Below are 24,090 nucleotides of genomic sequence, written 5' to 3' on the forward strand. Positions count from 1 at the left end.
CTGTCTGTGGACAGAAGTGAGATACTCGTTCATTGTGCCAATTAATCGAAATAAGTAAGATATTTTTTTTTGGAATCGAAATAACATGTGATCTGGGATTGTCATTTGCTGTGTGGAATTGCTAAGTGGTAGGAAACAATTGCTGTCAAATCGTTAACCGGAGTTTTGGTCAAAACTATATTCTTAACAAAAAATTGAAAATTACACATGACGTAAAACAAAGCATGCCGTATTTTTTGGGAGCGAAGACTTGCTATCACATCGATCACACAGCTTTCTGACTGCTTTGATGTCAAATTCAGTCACGATGTAAAATACCCTGGTGATCACGTTTTTTCTATGTGTTAGTGCGGTTGTCATTTTATTTTGGAATAACAGAGAGACGTGAAGAAGAAAAAACATAAACAAATGACGTTCCGGGAGTTGCTTTTATGAAAATATTTAGAGTTGGTTCTGTTTGCGAAAATATTGACAGTGAAATGCGGTGTTTTGTTCCGGAATGTTTCAATCGTTTTCATCACCTGCATTTGAAATGCCACCCACAGCACAATCACTCCATTATCCATAATAACTGTAATAGATACCACAGTGCGATCCGCCAAATACTTCTTCCAACGAAATGAACAGAATCGGATGTGTGTACAATTATCTATATCGACGTTACCTTGCAAGCCCTTGAAGAAAAAATGTCCAGATTTTCAATTAGTGTCAAAGATTCGCCAGGCTGCGCGACAACTGGAGTAACTTAGAAGTGAAATCCCGATCTGAAATGGTCGTTTGTTTATGTTTACATGCTTGAATCCCGGCGCGACATACTTAGTTTCGTGAGAAAATTACCAACACAACCAAAACTGTCTTATCACGCCACCAGTGTATTTTACGTCGTGAAATTCAGTAGAATTGACTATGGAATTACACACTCAAAATAATAATCATACTATAGTTACGTGAAAAGTTATGTGAATATTTTCCTACTTTTCACGTAGGTTTTAATGGACTGGCATTTAAAAGCTGTTTAATGCATAATCCAGTAAAAGTTACGTGTTTCATAGGTAAAATGTAATGTACTGTTCATATCACATTTATCTATCAGTTCATACCAAATTTAGATACCAGAAAATTACTATTTTATATATTGGTTGAAGTCAAAAGGGAGATTCCAGATTTTAGTATAAATCTATGAAATGAAAAATGTCATGAAATATAAAATATTTATTTCAGAAAATTGTCATATAATTCCAATGGCTTAAAAAGCAACTAATAACGTCGTGGTATTTCAAATCGACAAGCTTCCAGAAATCGTTTAAGTTGTCACTGCCATCCAACCGAAGCCGAAGTCGAGATCCAAGAACTCCCACAACACTACCGATGCAGGTTGAAGTCGCATTACATGGTTCCAGTGTCTCTAGCTTCATACCGACGGCCTGTTTGAAGCATTCGGCAGGAGCGGGTAAACTTCCGGACTCACGCAGGCACTCAGTCCAGTTGAACACATGGAAACTTTCATACTTGAATGGTCCGGTCGATGGAGTAAAAAATTGTGATTAAATAACTTTTCTCGCAAATATTTACACTACTTACACTTCGAGGGCCACTGCTCGACATTTTCAAAATCGAGTTTTTCACACTGGAAATTCACGTAGATTGTTTGACGTTTGGTGAATTCACGTAAACCTTATGTGATGACTCTATTCATTTTAGGGGATGTAACATATTTTACAATTTTGCGGTAAAAATGGAATTTAGCAAAATTCGGTAATCGAAAATTGATTAATTTTACTCATTCGTATTACGAAATGTTTCATAACAAATGTGTCATAGCTACAGCAGCTATAAATTATCATATTGCTATAAAAATGGAATTTAGAAAAATTAGTAATCGAAAATTGATTAGTTTAACTCATTCGTATTATAAAATGTTTTACAACGAATGTGTCCTAGCTACAGCAGCTATAAATTACCACGTTGCTATAAAAATGGAATATCTACATGAAAAAAGTTTATGTAATTATGTTGCTAGTGAGTCTAATCGCTTCCAGATGTCGGTAGTATGAAATTCGAGGGGTTGACTAAAGTAGGGCAAATATTTTCGCCATACCAAATAAATTTGCCGCCTTAGCATGGGCGCTGCCATGTTACAAATAACCCGCTAAATCGTCACAAAAGATCCGAGGTTTCTTGGATGAAAAGAAATTCACACTCGTCCATTTCGCAGACGTATCGGCTGGAGAACAGAAGTTCACCAAAAGTGTATAGTGGTTTTTCTGAAATTATATTTGCTTGAGTTTTAGCTAATTGTAGTTAGAGGTAATATTAAATTTGAAAAAAAGAGTGTGTAAGTTTTAGTTTAGTAATTTTTTTTTTCTGTTAGATTTTTTAAATTTCCGGTTTATAATACCGTAATTGAAAAACAAGTGAATTCTGTTCAAGTGTGCATAGAACTTATAAGTAAAAAAGGTAAATGATAAAAATATATTTATTTCGCGAATCCTAAATTAATTACGTTCATGTTGGACAGCAGCGCTCGTCCAACGGGCGTTTTTGTACGGGCTGAAATCGTTCGTCGGAGTGACGCCGTTCGGAAGGAATGTTGTATGCGTGTAGTGATTAGAGCTCGAGTGTCGTTCAAGGCCCGCCGCCAAGGCAGTCAAACGGAGTTTAGTGGGTTTACGTTTGCAAAGTTCTCACGGCGATAACCAAATATCGCGCGTGTTCAGGCCGTTTCGTTACATTCTGTGGCCGTTCCCAAGAGCTGGCGATCGAGATACGTGGTCAATTGCGTACCGATTTGCTAAATCCAAAGTAGAGGTTTCATTTCATCGTGGCAAGGATCGATGCGGAATCTTAGTACGTGAGGTCCTTCTAGGGTACGTTGGCCACTACTGCGGATAATCCCGGGTCTGCACGGCTTCCTAGCGTTGCAGAAGCTCTTGTCGAGAAAAATCGGAAGTCTTCCGTCCAGCCGAACCACACTCCGCACCTTTAGTTCGGCCATACGCACATGAGTCGCCATCACTGGTCACGCCATCTTTACCCGCCAGCCGGCATCGCCGACCCCTAGAGTCGGCTTTGGAGCTGTTTCCGTCACCATCGTTGCTGCTAAAAACCTGCGCAGGTATGTCACCAAGTTTCATGGCCATGTAAACGTTTTCTTGCCGTCGTATAAAACAATTGTCCTACCTGAACGTCCGTTTATAATATACCGAGTGGAATGAAAAATATAAGTTTAAAATTTACGTTTTCTAGTTTCCGTTGCCTTTGAGCAGAATCCTTTTGTAAGAACTCACTCTTACTTCCGTTGGTTTTTCTCCACTTTGGTATTTTGTTCTCGAGTCGATTATTTGTTGCAGGTACCGGAAAAGTGTGAACGATTGGTTATTGTGACAAGGTGGTATTTTGGCGAAGTTGAATTTAGAAGTTTTTCTAGTTTTGTTAAACGTAACTTAGTAACCGTTCGAGCTAATTCCCCTGAGGAATCTCATGCTAAAACAACATAGTCGGGCAACTAAACGCGACTGGTGATCTCTCGGTATCCGCGAGAGTGGCGCAAAAATCACCAAGTTTTATACTGCATTTTGGAATAGAGGTAACGGTTACAATGTTCGTATAACATTCATTTTCGTCACGTAAAATATTCAATTTGACATTTGAAACCATTCTACGTGATTTTTCAAGTGAATCGAACGTGAATTTTTATTTGAGTGCAGACATGACATATTTTCACATCTTTAGGGTTTTTTCGTGCTGTGTAGGCTGCGACAAATGTTCAGCTTCAAGAGAAAACACCATAAGAGATACTGTTAAGTTTCGAGATCGTAGTGTGCGCCTTTGAAACGTCACCCATCTCAATATTTAAGAGTTCACTCGATATCACCTTCAAACAGTGATACTGTAAACAAAACAAACGAACAGTATATCAATCATACTAATAGAAAAACCTGCAGCCATTGAAGTTTCCCTTCGGTCGGTAGGTTTCGCATTCGTCGTTATCCTTGCCACTGTTGACGCTAAGCCCTGCTGGGTGTGACACTCGAGAATGACACTCGTATTGACAGTGAAAAATTACAGTTAACAGTAGCAAGAGCAAACACACACCACACACACACACATACATACACTGGTACTCACCACCTCGTGATCGTCGGTATCGTTCATGTAAAACGTCAGCAGGACGTGCGTCAGCGAGAGCAGAGTCCCACCAACGACGGCTTCTCGCAGCCGAATCGGAAGCATTGTGTAAATGATGTAGATCGCAATCACGGTACACCCTCCAGACGATGTGAACTTTCTGCAACGGAAAATATAGAGAGAAAAAAAGAATGTCATTCTATGAAGCAACTGTTAACTGTTTCCCATTCGACACAGCGACACTGTTTAAACATTCCGCAAACGGCTTGCAACTGAGGGTTCCCGGCGTCTGTTTGCACAATGTCACCTGTTTCGAAAGCTACGCGACGACGTCGACGACGCCGTGCGACTTCTTTCAAGTGCTGAAAACTGGAGCATGTGTGTGTGTGCTCGATGGAGATACAAAGTTCAAAATCTGCTGCGATGGTAAATTCATTGCGAATGTTTTCCTTCCATTACTGTTGTTAAAGAGTCAACATGAGGGTTTTTTTCGCTCCTGTTTCGCCTGACAGCGAAGGTGTAAAAGATTGCAACAGGTTGGAGTGAAGCTCACAGGTATCAACCCGAAGAACCAACGGAACCTGTGGAACCGTGATTTACTGCTCGGGATGGTGTCTGTTTGCCGGAATACTTAGCGCACGGCCACCCACCCTCGAAAAAAAAACTGCTTCTTTTTCACCAGTTTAACCTGCCTTTGTTACACGCTTTTGTGACACCACAGCTGTGACCTTTTTTGACAGGGGGAATTTTTTTTTCTCTTCAAGCAATCGCTCCTAATTGGGCCCTACTCAACAACGGCGATGAAGGTGACGAAAAAAAAACACAGCGGAAGCAATCATTCCATGGTTGGTGAAGATGCGACAATAGCAAATGTGGTGAAAGTTAATTGGATCTTTCGATTATGATTATTGAACACCTGTAATTTTTCACCGGTGTTGTATTCCTTGAATCTACGAAATTGGTCAAAACACTCGAGTGTAAAACTGCTGTAGTCTGTAGGCGAAAATTTTTTTCTATGTGGAATTTCTAACTTTCTTGAAAAACAAATAACATCAGAAGTATATTCAAGATAAGTAAACGAAGCGTTATAATATAATTATCTAACTATATTAAAAAGTGTGCCAGACAGGATAGAAAAAGTTTGCATGAACATACCATGTCGGCCTACAATCAAAACCGTAATTCGTAATAGGTTTTAAAAACGTTTGTAACGTCCGAAAGCAGAAGTTTATAACAACAGTTGTGATAAATTAGATAGCAAATTCGACACCGAAAAACTATATCACAGTCAACTTTTAGCATCGTTTCAATCCAAAATTGTTGAATGATATTTTTTATTAAATGAATAATTTATTTAGTAATCTGGTTTCTTCTTTTAGTTCTTTGAAATTCTGATTATTATATTTCGATATGAAGCAACGGAAGAACTCATTTTTCCAATTAATGAACTTTATTATGAGTCTTGTGAATGAAAATAAACCATCATAACTGATTTTGTTATTATATTGTTTACATAAATTTTAACTTTCAACTGTTTTTATTTGATAAATATCTCAAAATAACACAAAATGTTTTACATATCAACTGTTGATATACTTGTGTTATGATTTTGTTATGTGCATCTGATCGGGGAAAGGCAAACAAGCGTCACTTTTGATACTCGTTGATATCAAACATTTCAGAAAAGTTGAAATTGTGATCATATTTTCGATCGCATGTAGCCAAAATTATGTTGATACATTAGATACAAGAAGAGATATTCACGATCAAAAACTTATCACTCTCTAAGGTAAATTTTGAAAAGCCACCCCATAGTAAAGTAAGTCGTATTCACGACAAAAAACGTGCTTAATCCACCTATCAGTGAGATGATACCTTTTTTTATCAATCCGCATGTGTTTTTTTCATGAATATTCTTCGGTTTTCATGACATTATTTTAATGACCGTCGTTTTAAGCTGCAATTTGACATTTTAATCACTCATTACTCTATCTAAAAAGGTTGCAATCGATTAAACTTTTCATGATATGTCGACGTGAGTTCCATTTTAGAATTTACGGTAATTTAAGATACTTCCAGAGCCGGTATTCAGGAACCAGCATAAACCAAACCGATTCGTATGGCCATATGACGAATAAATTGCAATAGTTTTGAGTCCAACTTTGAAGCTTTTCGGGATTTTCATCTTCTATATCGGTTTTAATTTTAAAAATTCATCCTCCTGTAATTCCAGAATCGGAAGTCAGCATTGAATAAAATTAATTAATTTTGTGTGGGACTATAAGTTTATTTTAATTTGAATTTTTTTCTGAAATTCGATTTGGCTTTATTTGAGAAAACGATTGAGCTTTGAGAAACGATTCGATACTGGAGCCGGAATTCGAAAATCGGTGTAGCTGAAATCAGACAAATTCACCTGATTAGTTTACATTTGTTTCAATATGTTTAAAAATCAGTATAGACATCTTTGAGAAATCGTAGTACGAGTTAAATTGTTGGGTGCCTTCCGAATCGAAAACTGAATACCACTAAAACTGAAATAAGTTTATTTGGTTGTCGACTATTCAAATCAGCAAATCTTAGATGATTCTTAGATATCATTTGAATCTTAGATCGGTTCAGCCATCTACGTGGAAAATAAGTTACACAATTTTAATTTCGTTTCACATATCATCCTGTAGTTCCGGAACCAGAAGTCGGATCCAAACATAATTCAGGAACCTTGTTTAGGAGCATACGAATTTTCATATGAATCTGAGTTTGTAGAAAACGGTTGAGTCATCTTCGAAAATAAGGTAAAAAATTGAGTGAAATTATTTGTCACATACGCATTTGCTGATCTCGACGAACTGATTCGAATGGTATATGGGTGTTATGTTCTTCCAGCATTCAGCTGTAAGCAGTTTAAATCAATATAATTATGAAAATGTTCTGAATTCGGAAGTACTGCCATCTTTCCAATATGTCATATTCGAACGATTATGTTGCCAAAAACGAACCGTGCTAAAATTGGTCCGAGGCAAAATGTCATGAAAAATAATGCTGTTCACAGTCTTTTTGGTACTTAGAAACTATTGTATGTAACAGTATAAAAAATCGTGTTTTACGTAGCTCTCAAGCCTTTCTTTGCCATACAGCGCTCAGAACTTATACTGCTGGAATAAGGGGAAAAGTCGCTTACACAAAAAATTCGATATCTCCGTTAAAAATGGACGGATTTTAACAATCTATGGCTTGTTGGATAGCTATTACCGTGCGGAATCTAAGTCTGAAAACATATTCTGTTTTCAAGGTCAATTGTGACAGATACTGTCAAAAAACTGAAAATTTTGACATAAAACTTCGTATAACTCAAAAAGTAAACATCCGATCTTAAAACCATTCAATAGCGTTCTGGGTGACGGGGAGACCTTTCATTTGCGACTAGTTTGATCAAAATCGGTCCAGCCATCTCTGAGATCTCGACCTCTTAGTTGACAACACACATACAGACACACACACATACACACACACACACACACACACACACACACACACACACACACACACACACACACAGACATTTGCTCAGTTCGTCGAGCTGAATCGATTGGTATATGACATTCGGCCCTCCGGGCCTCGGAAAATTTTTCGAAAGTTTGAGCGAATTCTATACCTATTTTTTATATATATAAAAAAAGGTAAAAATGCGCACGAATAGTCGTAAAATAATGAAATAATAATAATACTAACAATCGTGGTACTATTATTATTATTATTATTATTATTATTATTATTATTATTATTATTATTATTATTATTATTATTATTATTATTATTATTATTATTATTATTATTATTATTATTATTATTATTATTACTATTATTATTATTATTATTATTATTATTATTATTATTATTATTATTATTATTATTATTATTATTATTATTATTATTATTATTATTATTATTATTATTATTATTATTATTATTATTATTATTATTATTATTATTATTATTATTATTATTATTGTTATTAAAAAAAGGGCAAGCTTGCACAATTCACACAATCGATCAAATAACTGGTATTCGGAAGTGTGAAGGAAGCGGGCCAGTTTCGTTTTCGTATTCACGACATCCAGTTAAATCTCTGACATTGCGCACCTGTAATTTTTTGTCGTGAATACGACTTACTTCACTATGGGGCGCCTTTTCCAAATTTGCCCTGTACAAGAATGGGCAGAACTTTATCCGAATATCTCTTCATATACTTCAGGAATCAGGAATCAGAACTAATTGACTCAAGTGGCAAGTTACCCTAGTTATTTGGAGATTTGTACATTGCCGTAGCTTCTCATCAATTTCCTGATGGGAAGGAAAGGACAAAAGGAACATGGAAGGAAATTGTGAAGTGAGTGAGGTGAAAAAACAGCACAAAACATAAAAAAAAAAACAAATCGTTCTGGATCCCCAAGAGTATGCTGAACGATCTGCGGGTGCCAAAATGCACAGTTAATAAAACCTCCAACCCCCGAGAGGATTTAGAGATTTTACAAGAGCGACACCATTCTGCATTTCCGGAAGAATGAAGAACGATTCGCAGGATGCCAAACAATCTGCTAATACCTTTTTAAGGTCAATACAGAAAGAATTCATACACTCCAGGAAGAACGATTAACCCTTCTGACTATAGCTCCTTATCACATTTGGTGAGAAACGAGAGAATATCCTTTAATTTTAGCTCCGCATACACAGACTCAACCATGTATGGAGAACCAAAAACCCGGATACGTAGCTGCGTCAATGCGGACAGTTACATATCAGATGATATGAAGTACCGCAATCGCATTCACACAAATCACACGAATAATACTCAGCACGTTGAATAGTAGCCATGTTATAATTGAGTTTTCAATGTCCAGTAAGAGCTCTGACCAGAATACTGCAATGATGCTTGGAAAAATGCAGTAGACACTTTGACGTTTTCAGATTTAAATCTAGTAGAAATGCCTTTGTCTGAGCGCAAGTTTGCAAGCTGCGCCAGTAACTGGCATGTTTGGATGCAGTCCAAGAACGAATCTTGTGCTTTATCCAACTAGTTGAAAGTGGTAAAACTCCAACGAAATCATTCGTTGCACCAACTCTAGCCAACTCATCAGCCCATTCATTTCCAGTAATACCAGAATGGCCGGGTACCCATAAGAAGTAAACAGCATTTGAAATGCTGAGGTCTTCAATTTGAGTTCGACATGCGATCACTAGATTCGACCGTGAGTCATTCGAACTGAGTGCTTTTAAGGCTGCCTGACTGTCGGAACAAAAATAAATTCGTTTATTGTCGGTTGTACTCCACACCGAATCGCGTAGATTTCTGCTTGGAACACAGTACAGTATCTACCAAATGAATGAAACTGCTCCAGCCTCATTTCACGACAATAGACACCAGTACCAGCACGACCATTCATCAGAGAACCGTCCGTATAACAAACTATGTGTTCATCAAGTTGTCGTTCGAGACAACCAGTCAACCATTCCTCACGAAGAGGATAGCTCACATTGAATGTTTTGAAAGGAAAACTGCATGTGAAAGTTAGGTCGCTAGGATCGAGTAAATACTCATCCCAGGTAACCATTTGAGACCGCAAACGAGTGTGGCTGGTAGCATAATCTAATGGGTTACTGTTCCAAAGCCCTGTAACCTTAAGACGGTATGCACAAGATAATGCTTCTTGTTTTAGGAACACACAGTTTGATGCACAGAAGCGCCACTAGAGCGGCATGCTCCTGTCATCGCCATTAGGACCATCCTTTGGATTGCTTTTATGAGAAAGCTTTTTCAATGTTGTATACATGGTTGTAGGAGACTTTCCATGCTGGTGAGCATGTTGCATTCTATGTAGCGGATGCATGCCCAAACCAACATTCCTGATATAGTTATTCGACTATGCAAGCCCAAACCAAACGATTTCTAGGTCCGACGACTAACAGAAGGCATCCAAAACCTTGGTGAGACAAAGAATGCTCAGATGCCAAACGGAAAACGAGGAGGAGGAAATACTCAAAACTTTGAAAAATTCTTGCTTTTGGAAACCAAGTACAAGAGCATACTTCGAGCCAAAAAATGTAGCTATTGGAGACATTTTGTCGAAGGTTTGTCAAGAGTAACCTCAATGAGCACTCTTTGGAACACGGCCAGACGAATGAGGAATCGTAACGTAGGTAATGAGAGTGAGGAATACTCGAACCAATGAATATTTGACTTTGCTAGGAAAGTTTGCCCCGAATCCGTTCCTACTCAGAAGTCTACCCCAAATAATGGTTCCATTGACAGGCCCTTTTCAATGATATAATTAAATAGCACTCTTGTCTTGTAACAATAATGCTCCTAGGTTGGACAGAATTGAATTCAACTTGGTGAATAATCTGCCCGATCTCGCAAAAAGACGTTTGTTGGAATTGTTCAACAAGTTTCTTGAGCAAAATATTGTTCCACCTGACTGGAGACAAGTGAAAGTTATCGCCATTCAAAAGCCGGGGAAACCAGCTTCCAATCACAACTCATATAGACCCATTGCGATGTTGTCCTGCATCAGAAAATTGTTCGAAAAAATTATTCTACGACATCTCGACACTTGGGTCGAGACGAACGGTTTGTTGTCAGATACTCAGTTTGGCTTCGGTAGAAATAAAGGGACGAATGATTGCCTTGTATTACTTTCGTCTGACATCCAAATAGCCTTCGCTCAAAAACAACAAATGGCATCTGTATTTTTAGACATTAAAGGAGCATTTGATTCAGTTTCCATTGATGTTCTTTCAGACAAGCTCCACCAACATGGACTTCCAGCGGTTATAAATAATTAAATGCACAACCTTTTGTCAGAGAAGTGCATGTATTTTTCACATGGCGATTTGGCAACATTCAGAATTAGCTACATGGGTCTCCCGCAAGGCTCATGCCTCAGTCCGCTCCTCTATAATTTTTACGTGAATGACATTGACAGCTGTCTAGTAACCCCATGTACACTAAGACAATTGGCAGATGATGGCGTGGTTTCAGTTACTGGGCCCAAAGCTATTGATCTGCATAAACCATTGCAAGATACCTTAGATAACTTGTCCGTTTGGGCTGTTCATCTTGGTATCGAATTCTCTGCGGAGAAAACAGAGCTGGTCGTCTTTTCAAGAAAGCATGATCCCGCGCAGCTTCAGCTCCATATGATGGGAAGAATGATCAAACAGGTTTTGACTTTCAAATACCTCGGGGTGTGGTTTGATTCCAAATGCACGTGGGGAGGACACATAAGGTTTCTGATTACAAAATGCCAACAAAGAGTAAATTTTCTTCGAACAATAACAGGGTCATGGTGGGGTGCTCATCCACAAGATCTAATAAAATTGTATCAGACAACGATACTTTCAGTGATGGAATATGGATGCGTTTGTTTTCGTTCCGCTGCAAACTCTCATATTATCAAACTTGAGCGAATTCAGTACCGTTGTTTGCGAATTGCCTTAGGCTGCATGCATTCGACACATACAATGAGTCTTGAAGTTCTGGCGGGAGTTCTTCCATTAAAAGATCGATTTTGGGAGCTTTCATCACGCCTGCTAATAAGATGTGAGGTGCTGAATCCCATGGTAATTAATAATTTCGAACGACTAGTCGAGCTTCGATCTCAAACAAAATTTATGACAGTATATTTTAACCATATGTCACAGGAAATCAACCCTTCAAGATATATTCCTATCCGTGTCAGCATCCTAAGTGCCCCTGACTCAACTTTATTTTTCGATACATCCATGCAGCGTGAAGTGCGTGGAATCCCGGATCATCTACGCTCGACGGAAATCCCAAAAATATTTTCAAGTAAGTTCAGGCATATTGACTCTGAGAAAATGTTTTATACGGACGGATCGCGAATTGAAGAAGCGACAGGGTTTGGTATGTTCAACAATAATGTTTCGGCCTCATTTAGGCTTCAAGAACCTGCATCTGTTTATATAGCAGAGCTAGCAGCAGTTCATTATAGTTTGAGTGTAATCATCACATTATCTCCAAACCATTATTTTCTTTTCATAGATAGTCTGAGTGCAATTGAAGCCATTCGCTCAAATGCTGCTGGCAAGACTGAACCGTTTTTCCTGGGCAAAATAAAACAGTGCCTGAACGACATATTGAACAATAATTATCTAATCACTATAGTCTGGGTCCCGGCTCATTGCTCCATTCCTGGCAATGAAAGAGCCGATATTTTAGCCAAACGTGGTGCTATTGAGGGTGAAATTTATGAGCGACCGATTGCTTTCAACGAATTCTATAGCTCGTCTCGCCAAAGAACACTTGCCAGCTGGCAAGCTTCTTGGGATAGAGATGATCTGGGTCGGTGGATGCACTCAATTATTCCGAAAATATCGACAAAGGCATGGTTCAGGGGACTGGATGTGAGTAGGGATTTCATTCGTGTGATGTCCAGACTCATGTCCAATCACTACACGTTAGATGCACATCTCCTTCGAATTGGGCTCTTCGAGACTAATCATTGTGCTTGCGGAGAAGGTTATCGGGATATTGATCATGTCGTTTGGACATGCGTGGAGTATCGTGATGTCAGATCTCAACTAATAAATTCTTTGCGTACCCAAGGTAGACTATCCAATATCCCAGTTCGAGACATTCTTGCTTGTCGTGACCTTTCATACATGAAACTTATTTATCATTTCATAAAGAAAATTGGAGTTTCAATTTAATAAAGGCCCCTTTTAAGACTTAGTTCTGATCCCAGCTGCGTCCATGAGTTCAACCAATAGCTAAATTAGAATAAAAATTATGTAATGATACAAACAAACTCGAAACAGTTTATGAAATTATCAACAAAATGTCTGAAAATAACAGCTCATTTTATAATTTATAGAAGTTAATCGTTTGGTTCAAATAATATTTCCGAGTAGATTTCATAATTAATGACGAGTTACCTAAGATGATATTTAAGCTATGAGAGAATATGTTTTAATAAATTCAAAACGTTGCGACTATGTTAGAATTAAATTAGGATAAGAATATTATGTAAAAGTGATGCTACGGCGAAGAAAAACTTATGTAAACTGCCTTAAGAAATAAACGTATTTATGAAAAAAAAATAAGACCTTTCATTTGATCCTAAGATTGGGAATAACGGTTTTGAGACCAGTTTAGAAATTTGTTTACGTTTTTTGTTCCGCCGGTTTAGGTGACGGTGTACAATATTGGACACACTTTACCATATAACTTCTGAACAGGCAGTCGGATCCGGATGAAATGCAGGAATTCCGTATGGGACCATGAGCAGGGCCGGTCAGCATAACAATCTACGAATGAAAATATTCCTACGCATCAATTCGAGTAAATAAATCTACATATTTTAGATAATTGGTGATTGAAACTTCAATTAGTAATTAACCATGCCTTATTTCCTTGTTTCCCGAACCATTCCCGTGGTTTCTTCTAACAGATACGAAAGTTTCGTATACATAAATTCACGGTTTCCATACGAATTTTGCCGTTGAATGAATGCTCTGGCATTCATTAAAATCACTCACACAAAATAAAATTTAGCATCGAATCGACTTGCACTCTATGCGGTTCGATACTACCGTAAAGAAGGTTGCTGACACATCAAAAAGTCCAGGAAATCAAGGAAAATATCATCTCTTGTGCAAGAATCTTTTTTATTTGTCAACATAATCAGATTCGAATGCAATTCAATCATTCCAGCACTTTTCCAAATTTTCGATACCAAGCTTATAGAATGATTTGTGGATGGCCTCAAAATAGGCTTCAACCGCGGCGATGACTCTCTCATTCTTGCCAAATATTTTTCCCTGGAGTATCTTTTTGAGATCAGCAAAGGACAATTGGTCGCTGGGTACTAGGCTCTTGAGAATATGGTGGGTGAGGAAACAGATTGGAGCCCAATTTATTGAATTCTTTCTTCATATGAGGCCGTCCTTCAGTTGTCGTACATCAAACTCATCAATAACTCAATGCAATAATCACTTTTGATGGCTCTTTCCTTTTCAAGATAGTCGATTTTAATTATACCTCGAGCATCTGAAAACTGCCGCCATGATTTTTCCTGCTACCTGTTGTGTTTTCGGACGTCTTTCTCCATCTGAATGTCTGATATGACTCCGAAGAAAAACGGTAGATCCATGTTTCGTCCACTGGTTCATACCTACGCAAGAAATCTTTTTATTGCGACTAAACAGTACCGAACAGCTCTCTGTATCTCTGATGCATTGACTTCTTTGTTTTTAATGGATCCGAGTGTGGGTAGACGGTTGGACCGTTTATGGATTTGTTTGGTGCGCCGTTCGATTCACGAGACGAGTGTTCCTCCCGGTACTACAATTACCCACCTGGGCTTAACATGTTTCACCGGCTCTGACCATGAGACCTTTCATTTGAATCTAAGTTTGTCAAAATCGGTTCTGCCATCTCCGAGAAAACCTAGTGAGATTATTTGACACATACACACACACATAGACATTGCTCAGCTCGATGAACTGAGTCCGGGCCAATTTTTACTAGTCGGTTTTTCAAGTGATTGCATAACCTTTCTATGTGAGAAAGGCAGAAAACGTTTCTAAACATAAAAATAGCAAGTCTTAGAGTCTAACAAAATGTTCAATATCACATACAGAGACATCTTCGGGCACAGATAACAGGTATACAGACTCACATATGAACTGTGTGTAAAATTTGTTCAATCAGCGTGGCGAACACTTGCAGATGTCACCACAATCGCCACGAGGTGCCACCACGGTTTGGGTGCCGCTTTCACTGAGCCATCATTTTTTGGTGCAACATTCAATTCACGCTAGATTTTTGTTTTGTTGTTGGGTAAAACGACAAGTTTATTTTTGTTTTATTCCGATCGAATTCTCGTGTGACTTATGCGACATGGAAAAAAGTAGCCTTTAACACTCTTGGAAATCGTGTGATAAGTGTTAAAATTGTTGTAGTTGGAATATTTCTATAACAGGCAGGAGGATTTGGTTATCGTTCCGGAACGTAGTGGATCGTTTTGAAAGACCACGGCGAATAATCGAGTAGATGGCAGTAGTGTTTCCAACGTATAGCAAATTTTAAATTTACACAGGATTTTGAAAATATTTTGTTCGAGCCTGTATATCTGTAATCTGTGTTTGTTTCGAACAAATGTTGTTTAAAAAAACATCGGTTGAACCAAACCTCAATTGTTATTATCACTTTATCAAAAAAAAACTCGTTTGAATTACCCAGAATTCATTTATTTTTGCAACATTTTTTTGCGTGAGACGTTCTATAGAGCCATAATCGCAAATCCGTTTGGAAATCTTCTTCAAATGGTTAAAACAATGCACACAAACGTGTATTTATATATTTTGACCATCACCATTACTCTTCTTCTCTCGATGATCGAGCAAGGTCATTCTCTAATAGACCTGCGGTCGATTGTTTCGGAAACAAAACATGTGCACAATTTTGTCCGTCATGCTTCCAATCTGCCGAGGCTGGGCCCGAGATGTCGGTGCGTGTAACGCGCGAGAACAACACGTACGAATCGATCAAGATTCAAGATTTTCTGTTGCATACAATAATAATTCTCATAATTAGGCATATTAATTAAGAGATTATTTTCAACCCTGGATCTCACGCGAGTTAGTTCCTCAATCGATGAGATGATGAGTAAATCGGAGCACTCGGACTGAATTGCACTCGCATGCTACGTTTGCGCACAAAATGTATAAGTCTCCGGTTAAAATACGTTTTTGGCCTGCATGGGAACGTACACAAATTACGTGATTCATTTAACGCTTCGATAATATTGCAAAATTTTTTTTGTGTTCAAAGGTAAGGTTCGGCAACAGAGTTTTTTTTTCTGCCTCCCAGTAATATTCGTGCCTGGATATCAAACAAAACGCTAGCCGTTAGAAGAAAAAAAAACTTGTTTTTATGAACGCGCCCTCGTGTACTTGATGTTGAATGCTCACGGACCGATGACCTGGCGTTTCAGCTTCTCCTATTCTAAACCAGTTGATTTGCATTCCGCTAGCTTTAATGAATCATTACATTACATTTTTTGTCTACTGCCAACCAGGTGCCAGGTGGCGGTGGCCGACATCTCGAGTGCGAACAAATCAGTTCCGAAGATGTTTTCTGTGGTGAAGGAATTGTTTTGCTGGATCGGTGTTTATGCCAGCATTCTGTGGCTTTATTACTACATTTTGGAGCCCCTGGCGAACATTGTTTGGGGTTCGATTCGGTGTTTGGTACGGCAGGAGAAACTTTCGGTTCGCTATGGACCGTGGGCAGGTACATAAGCGGAAGTCGGCCGATTTCGAGTTTCCAAACTAACTTAACTGGTTTGCTTTCAGTGATTACCGGCGCAACGGACGGAATCGGCAAGTGTTACGCGGAAAATTTGGCACGGAAAGGATTGAAGATCATGCTAATTTCTCGAACCGAATCGAAACTGATCAAAGTAGCTGATGAACTTCATCAAAAGTATGGCGTTCAGACGGACTGGATTGCCATGGATTTTTCCAACGGCCCGGAGATCTACGATCGCTTACGGAAGCAACTGACAGGATTAGACATCGGATTGCTTGGTTTGTTATGAAATTCGGTTATGTTTTCACTCACTTGTTTACATTTCCATGCAGTCAACAACGTTGGTTTCCTGCCACAGCTGGCCCACTTTGATCAAACTTCCGAATCGGATCTTCTCGATTTGATTCACATCAACATGATGTCTACCACCATGTTAACACGAATGGTCTTACCGGAAATGAAGGCCCGACGGCGGGGAATAGTGGTCAATATAGGATCCACTTCCGGGCTCATTCCACTGGCATACATGGCAGCTTACGCTGCAACAAAGTCCTACGTGAGCCACTTAAGCCAGGGTCTGCAGGAAGAACTACGTGGAACGGGCGTCGAATGTCAACTGGTGACACCGGCCATGGTGCGGACGAACCTCAGCCAAACGTTCTACGACAAAATGCCCTGGTATGTGGTGATTCTAAGTCCTGAACAAGTCGCTAGAATTGGTGTATTCTTGATTGGGAAAACGTGGCATACCTGTGGCCACTGGTTTCACAGTTTACAGGTAGGAATTTGATTTAGTTTTTAAAAGAAAAAATGTAAAACTATTACTGGAGTTTCATTGCAGGTCTGTTGGTATCCGCTTCTTCCTAGGAAACTAGTTGTACGAATTATGGGTGGGGTAATGAAAAGTACAGCTAATAACATGCACTAAGTTGTTGACTTTTGGAAAAATAAATCCACTTATTGGATGACAAACCGATCGTTTACGAACTTTTTTATTCATCATCCAAAAACAACCGAAAAGACGAACCGGAAACTGCATCGACTGCGACACCCATTTCGTGACAAAGTGCGTTTCAAAATGGCTCTTAGCGTGAAAAAGTGTTCTAAACCGCGATCCAAGTAGGCCTGCCGAAAAGTTTGAAAAAGGAACGCAACGTGATTGGTTATCGGTGTTTCCACGTTTCTCTTGTGAACGATTTTGATTGTGACTGTACCGTCAGTGATGCCGGAAAAAATAAACAATTCATGGATTATTGTTTTGTTTGTTTTGAAGTGACACCGTATACAAATGTGGTTTAGTGTTTCAAATAACGGCTTCGAAAAACATTTCTTTTCCGAATCATCTGTTTATGTTTAAACAGAAAGTAAAGGATCTATCAAAGTGGGACGAAGTGAACGATAAAAGGAAAACTCGGAGCATCAAGACATTAACTCTACTTTTTGAAAAATCTTAAATTTAAATGTCAAAGCTCTTGATATATAGGGTGATTTTTTAAGAGCTTGAGAACTTTTTTAAACAATAAAACGCATAAAATTTGCAAAATCTCATCGGTTCTTTATTTTAAACGTTAGATTGGTACATGACATTTACTTTTTGAAGATAATTTCATTTAAATGTTGACCGCGGCTGCGTCTTAGGTGGTCCATTCGGAAAGTCCAATTTTGGGCAACTTTTTCGAGCATTTCGGCCGGAATAGCCCGAATTTCTTCGGAAATGTTGTCTTCCAAAGCTGGAATAGTTACTGGCTTATTTCTGTAGACTTTAGACTTGACGTAGCCCCACAAAAAATAGTCTAAAGGCGTCAAATCGCATGATCTTGGTGGCCAACTTACCGGTCCATTTCTTGAGATGAATTGTTCTCCGAAGTTTTCCCTCAAAATGGCCATAGAATCGCGAGCTGTGTGGCATGTAGCGCCATTTTGTTGAAACCACATGTCAACCAAGTTCAGTTCTTCCATTTTTGGCAACAAAAAGTTTGTTAGCATCGAACGATAGCGATCGCCATTCACTGTAACGTTGCGTCCAACAGCATCTTTGAAAAAATACGGTCCAATGATTCCACCAGCGTACAAACCACACCAAACAGTGCATTTTTCGGGATGCATTGGCAGTTCTTGAACGGCTTCTGGTTGCTCTTCACTCCAAATGCGGCAATTTTGCTTATTTACGTAGCCATTCAATCAGAAATGAGCCTCATCGCTGAACAAAATTTGTCGATAAAAAAGCGGATTTTCCGAATGGACCACCTAAGACGCAGCCGCGGTCAACATTTAAATGAAATTATCTTCAAAAAGTAAATGTCATGTACCAATCTAACGTTTAAAATAAAGAACCGATGAGATTTTGCAAATTTTATGCGTTTTATTGTTTAAAAAAGTTCTCAAGCTCTTAAAAAATCACCCTGTAGTATTAACTTTTCATATTTATAAAAACTTTCCTGAATAATAATGATTAGCACCGTTAGATGACAAATTGTTTTGACCATTGAATAATAAGTAATTTATTTCAGAAGCCATTTCGATTAACTCCATACTATAATGTAAATTTCAGTAACGCTGTATCTGTTCTGGCCGTGTATTTGTTTTTAAACAACCGAAGATGCTCTCTCCCTCTCAATAATATTCGTAACAAAATCGCATACACACGGTTCCAAAATGACCCAAGCTGCCGCGGCGAAATACATACAAAAGTCGAAACAGTTTGTGAGATTGTCGGAAAATAACGAAAATGTGATTTGTGACCTGTTTTTGAAGAATCTGACATCAACTTTGCACGAAGGTGCTTCAAAACTAACCAAAAATGGCTTAAATATATCGTATGGAACTGTTCGCAGTGAAAATCATTTGCAAAAACGTCTTGAATGGGCCAGAGATAAAAATTGTGTCGTGACCTTGGATTGGCCCTCTCAGTCGCCCGATGCCAATTCAATTGAGAACGTTTGGGCTCAAATGAAGAGGAAGCTTGAGGAGAACCGACCACACAATTTGGACACTGCTGCCGATCGAATGGCCACATTGGAAAAATTGTTCGTATTTTTTTTTTGACGTGGAAAATGCTTTAGCCTTTACAAAGTTGACCACATCCGTAATTTATTATAAGCGAAATTTATATGTTTATAAACTTATAAATATATGTAAATTTATATGTATATGTTTTTGGATGTCATGAATTCGATAAAAATACAAGCTACATGTTTGTTTGGCCAGAAACTGAAGCATAAAGTAGATCAGCCTTAATTATATCCTAACGGTTGAACTGTGACAAAGGAAAAATGGAGAGACATGATGGACTTGCTAAAATTTATTCTTCCTGTTAAACACGATTACTATAAAAACTTATCAACAAGTGAACAAATTATAATATTGCTGAATCATCCCAAAAAATAATACCCGCTAACATAAAGCTGCTATGAAATTATGACAAAAAATTTATTATCACCGAACATTCATTTTAATAGAAAAGCTGTGATAAAAATATATATAATAACTAACGTTTTCTGTGATAAAAAACTTAAAAATGTAAAGACTTAATTGAACTTTATGACTTTTTTCATTTGCCAAATCGATTAACTCCACCAGTCATAAAAAAACTGTAACATTACTAACGATTTTTGTTGGCTATTCTTGCTTATTAATTTTATATACCGTTAGATGAAAGCTATATTTGCAATTATGTATTCTACATTATGTATTTGAATTCATATTATTACAGGAAGTTAAAAAAAAAACAATATATCAACGTGTTTCGCAACTTTTCGTTTTGTGAAGTTAATCGATGTGTGTACTGAGCGGCTCAATTAGAAATGTGAAATCTGTGTCGAGAATTCTTGTGAAAATTTAATCTAATCTGCATTTATAATCAATTTCATGAAAACAGATTCTTATCTAAACTTAACTTAACTTAACTTAACTTAACTTAACTTAACTTAACTTAACTTAACTTAACTTAACTTAACTTAACTTAACTTAACTTAACTTAACTTAACTTAACTTAACTTAACTTAACTTAACTTAACTTAACTTAACTTAACTTAACTTAACTTAACTTAACTTAACTTAACTTAACTTAACTTAACTTAACTTAACTTAACTTAACTTAACTTAACTTAACTTAACTTAACTTAACTTAACTTAACTTAACTTAACTTAACTTAACTTAACTTAACTTAACTTAACTTAACTTAACTTAACTTAACTTAACTTAACTTAACCTAACTTAACTGTCCTGTCCTGTCCTGTCCTGTCCTGTCCTGTCCTGTCCTGTCCTGTCCTGTCCTGTCCTGTCCTGTCCTGTCCTGTCCTGTCCTGTCCTGTCCTGTCCTGTCCTGTCCTGTCCTGTCCTGTCCTGTCCTGTCCTGTCCTGTCCTGTCCTGTCCTGTCCTGTCCTGTCCTGTCCTGTCCTGTCCTGTCCTGTCCTGTCCTGTCCTGTCCTGTCCTGTCCTGTCCTGTCCTGTCCTGTCCTGTCCTGTCCTGTCCTGTCCTGTCCTGTCCTGTCCTGTCCTGTCCTGTCCTGTCCTGTCCTGTCCTGTCCTGTCCTGTCCTGTCCTGTCCTGTCCTGTCCTGTCCTGTCCTGTCCTGTCCTGTCCTGTCCTGTCCTGTCCTGTCCTGTCCTGTCCTGTCCTGTCCTGTCCTGTCCTGTCCTGTCCTGTCCTGTCCTGTCCTGTCCTGTCCTGTCCTGTCCTGTCCTGTCCTGTCCTGTCCTGTCCTGTCCTGTCCTGTCCTGTCCTGTCCTGTCCTGTCCTGTCCTGTCCTGTCCTGTCCTGTCCTGTCCTGTCCTGTCCTGTCCTGTCCTGTCCTGTCCTGTCCTGTCCTGTCCTGTCCTGTCCTGTCCTGTCCTGTCCTGTCCTGTCCTGTCCTGTCCTGTCCTGTCCTGTCCTGTCCTGTCCTGTCCTGTCCTGTCCTGTCCTGTCCTGTCCTGTCCTGTCCTGTCCTGTCCTGTCCTGTCCTGTCCTGTCCTGTCCTGTCCTGTCCTGTCCTGTCCTGTCCTGTCCTGTCCTGTCCTGTCCTGTCCTGTCCTGTCCTGTCCTGTCCTGTCCTGTCCTGTCCTGTCCTGTCCTGTCCTGTCCTGTCCTGTCCTGTCCTGTCCTGTCCTGTCCTGTCCTGTCCTGTCCTGTCCTGTCCTGTCCTGTCCTGTCCTGTCCTGTCCTGTCCTGTCCTGTCCTGTCCTGTCCTGTCCTGTCCTGTCCTGTCCTGTCCTGTCCTGTCCTGTCCTGTCCTGTCCTGTCCTGTCCTGTCCTGTCCTGTCCTGTCCTGTCCTGTCCTGTCCTGTCCTGTCCTGTCCTGTCCTGTCCTGTCCTGTCCTGTCCTGTCCTGTCCTGTCCTGTCCTGTCCTGTCCTGTCCTGTCCTGTCCTGTCCTGTCCTGTCCTGTCCTGTCCTGTCCTGTCCTGTCCTGTCCTGTCCTGTCCTGTCCTGTCCTGTCCTGTCCTGTCCTGTCCTGTCCTGTCCTGTCCTGTCCTGTCCTGTCCTGTCCTGTCCTGTCCTGTCCTGTCCTGTCCTGTCCTGTCCTGTCCTGTCCTGTCCTGTCCTGTCCTGTCCTGTCCTGTCCTGTCCTGTCCTGTCCTGTCCTGTCCTGTCCTGTCCTGTCCTGTCCTGTCCTGTCCTGTCCTGTCCTGTCCTGTCCTGTCCTGTCCTGTCCTGTCCTGTCCTGTCCAGATACTGTCCAGATACTGTCCAGATACTGTCCAGATACTGTCCAGATACTGTCCAGATACTGTCCAGATACTGTCCAGATACTGTCCAGATACTGTCCAGATACTGTCCAGATACTGTCCAGATACTGTCCAGATACTGTCCAGATACTGTCCAGATACTGTCCAGATACTGTCCAGATACTGTCCAGATACTGTCCAGATACTGTCCAGATACTGTCCAGATACTGTCCAGATACTGTCCAGATACTGTCCAGATACTGTCCAGATACTGTCCAGATACTGTCCAGATACTGTCCAGATACTGTCCAGATACTGTCCAGATACTGTCCAGATACTGTCCAGATACTGTCCAGATACTGTCCAGATACTGTCCAGATACTGTCCAGATACTGTCCAGATACTGAACAGAATTCGCATACATAAACCTTTTCTCCTCTGTTTTTCTTTTTTTTAGTATTGTTCTCTTCTCTTTTTGCTCATAATGTTGCTAATTTTTTTCTGAACGAAACTTGAAGGTTCTTATTCTTCTAAGCCGACCCTAAACATCTTCTGATGCCCGTCAAGAAACTGGAAAAAACTGTGAAAATATAAAACAGAATTGTTAGAGCCAAAATTAGAAGAACGGAATTGACTGTCATTAGACCGAGAGCAAAAAAGAGCAAAAGTGTAGTGACTCTAATTTGCTGTACTGGCTTTGGGTTTTAACCCTACAAACGCTCTTTAAGGTAGATTTGTATTCCAACAAAATAAAGGTAAAAACGGGATTTAGACAGACTTCAGAAACTTGTTTTAACAAAAATTTAACTTTTTTTGGCAAAATTTACCAAACTCAAATATTACCACATGAACTTCTTGGCAAAAGGTTTTGTAAATACATTGAAATTTAATAATTTTAGAGAGATTTCAATTCTAAGATAGAAATGTTCTCCACGAGAGCCTTTACCTATAGAAAACGTCAAGTCGTGAAAATGTTCTAGGGTTAATTTACCATCAGTTCAAATAAACTTAAGTTATTTTTTGTCTAATGGAAGACAGGAAAAAGGGCAGTATCAAAGTAAGCGTTGGGGCGTTTTGTTCTAGCGTCAAATTATCAATTTGACGTGAAAAACAGCCAAAGTAATGGAAATAAATCCTGAGCAGTAGAGCATTGGGTCCACGAAATCCCAGACAAGATAGTTTAACTCATCAAATTAGCCACAAACGAACGGGTGCGAGTTAAGCAAACATGTTATTGGAAAAGCTCACTTGCATACATTATCCGAACATGCGACCAGCGCGGAATGTCATTCTAATTAATGTAATTCACCCTGCGTCAATTATCGATGATACTGAAAACATGAGCCTGTCGCTCGAATCCCACATATATCCAGTCATTCCGATGTCACTTGTTATCACAGAACTTGTACTGAGCCACGCTGGTAAGCCGTAAACAACACACACACACACACAACTTTATCGAAAAAATGCGATAACCAAACTGCCGTGGTTTCACTTAATGTAGCGTTAATTGAAATTCAATCTCGCAGCAGGCGGAAAGCAATTCCGAGATAGTCGCTTTCAGTTTTTTTTTATGGACCCACCACGCCGCCAACTGCTCTGTTCAAACATAGTTTGATATGTAATCCAAGCACCCACGGCAGCCCCCCAGCCTGCCTCGTGCGATCGCAGCATGCCTTGTGGGAGTACGTATGTCTCGTACCTTTCCGATGCGAACAACGTGTTTAACTTTTTGTCTGTTGAAAACTGCTAGCGCTTGAGTGCCTGGACGGATCCGAAGGGTAGGGGGGGGGATTGACTGGTATGGTGCTGCCACCCTTGCTTCGAGCTTATGACAATTGTAATTATTCGTGCATGAGGATGCAACTGCATTATAGCGAATAACATTTTCAAGCGGAAACCTGCGAACTGCAGTAAGGACAATTGAAAATTTATATTCGATGAGGTTTGAAAAATAGCGACGGTATTAAGCGAGTCCG

General features: G+C 39.3%; 2 protein-coding genes across 5 annotated transcripts in view; one reads left to right on the plus strand and one right to left on the minus strand.

Annotated features, from left to right (window-relative positions):
* The window catches only part of LOC131430220 (adenylate cyclase type 6), a 387,241-nt gene that overhangs the window by 24,061 nt on the left and 339,090 nt on the right, over positions 1-24,090 (minus strand). For all 4 annotated transcript variants that reach the window (XM_058594974.1, XM_058594977.1, XM_058594975.1 and 1 more), the window contains one exon: positions 4,129-4,288. In XM_058594974.1, coding sequence (XP_058450957.1) covers positions 4,129-4,288 — 160 coding nt within the window. The remainder of the gene's footprint in view (positions 1-4,128; positions 4,289-24,090) is intronic.
* Positions 13,701-17,967, plus strand: LOC131430221 (inactive hydroxysteroid dehydrogenase-like protein 1). Its single transcript, XM_058594978.1, has 5 exons — positions 13,701-15,982; positions 16,230-16,444; positions 16,507-16,740; positions 16,795-17,240; positions 17,304-17,967. Exons 1-5 carry the CDS (start codon positions 15,852-15,854, stop codon positions 17,388-17,390), a joined length of 1,113 nt encoding a protein of 370 aa, XP_058450961.1. The 5' UTR covers positions 13,701-15,851; the 3' UTR covers positions 17,391-17,967.

This window comes from Malaya genurostris, chromosome 2, assembly GCF_030247185.1.
Source record: "Malaya genurostris strain Urasoe2022 chromosome 2, Malgen_1.1, whole genome shotgun sequence".
Classification (NCBI taxonomy): Eukaryota; Metazoa; Arthropoda; class Insecta; order Diptera; family Culicidae; genus Malaya; species Malaya genurostris.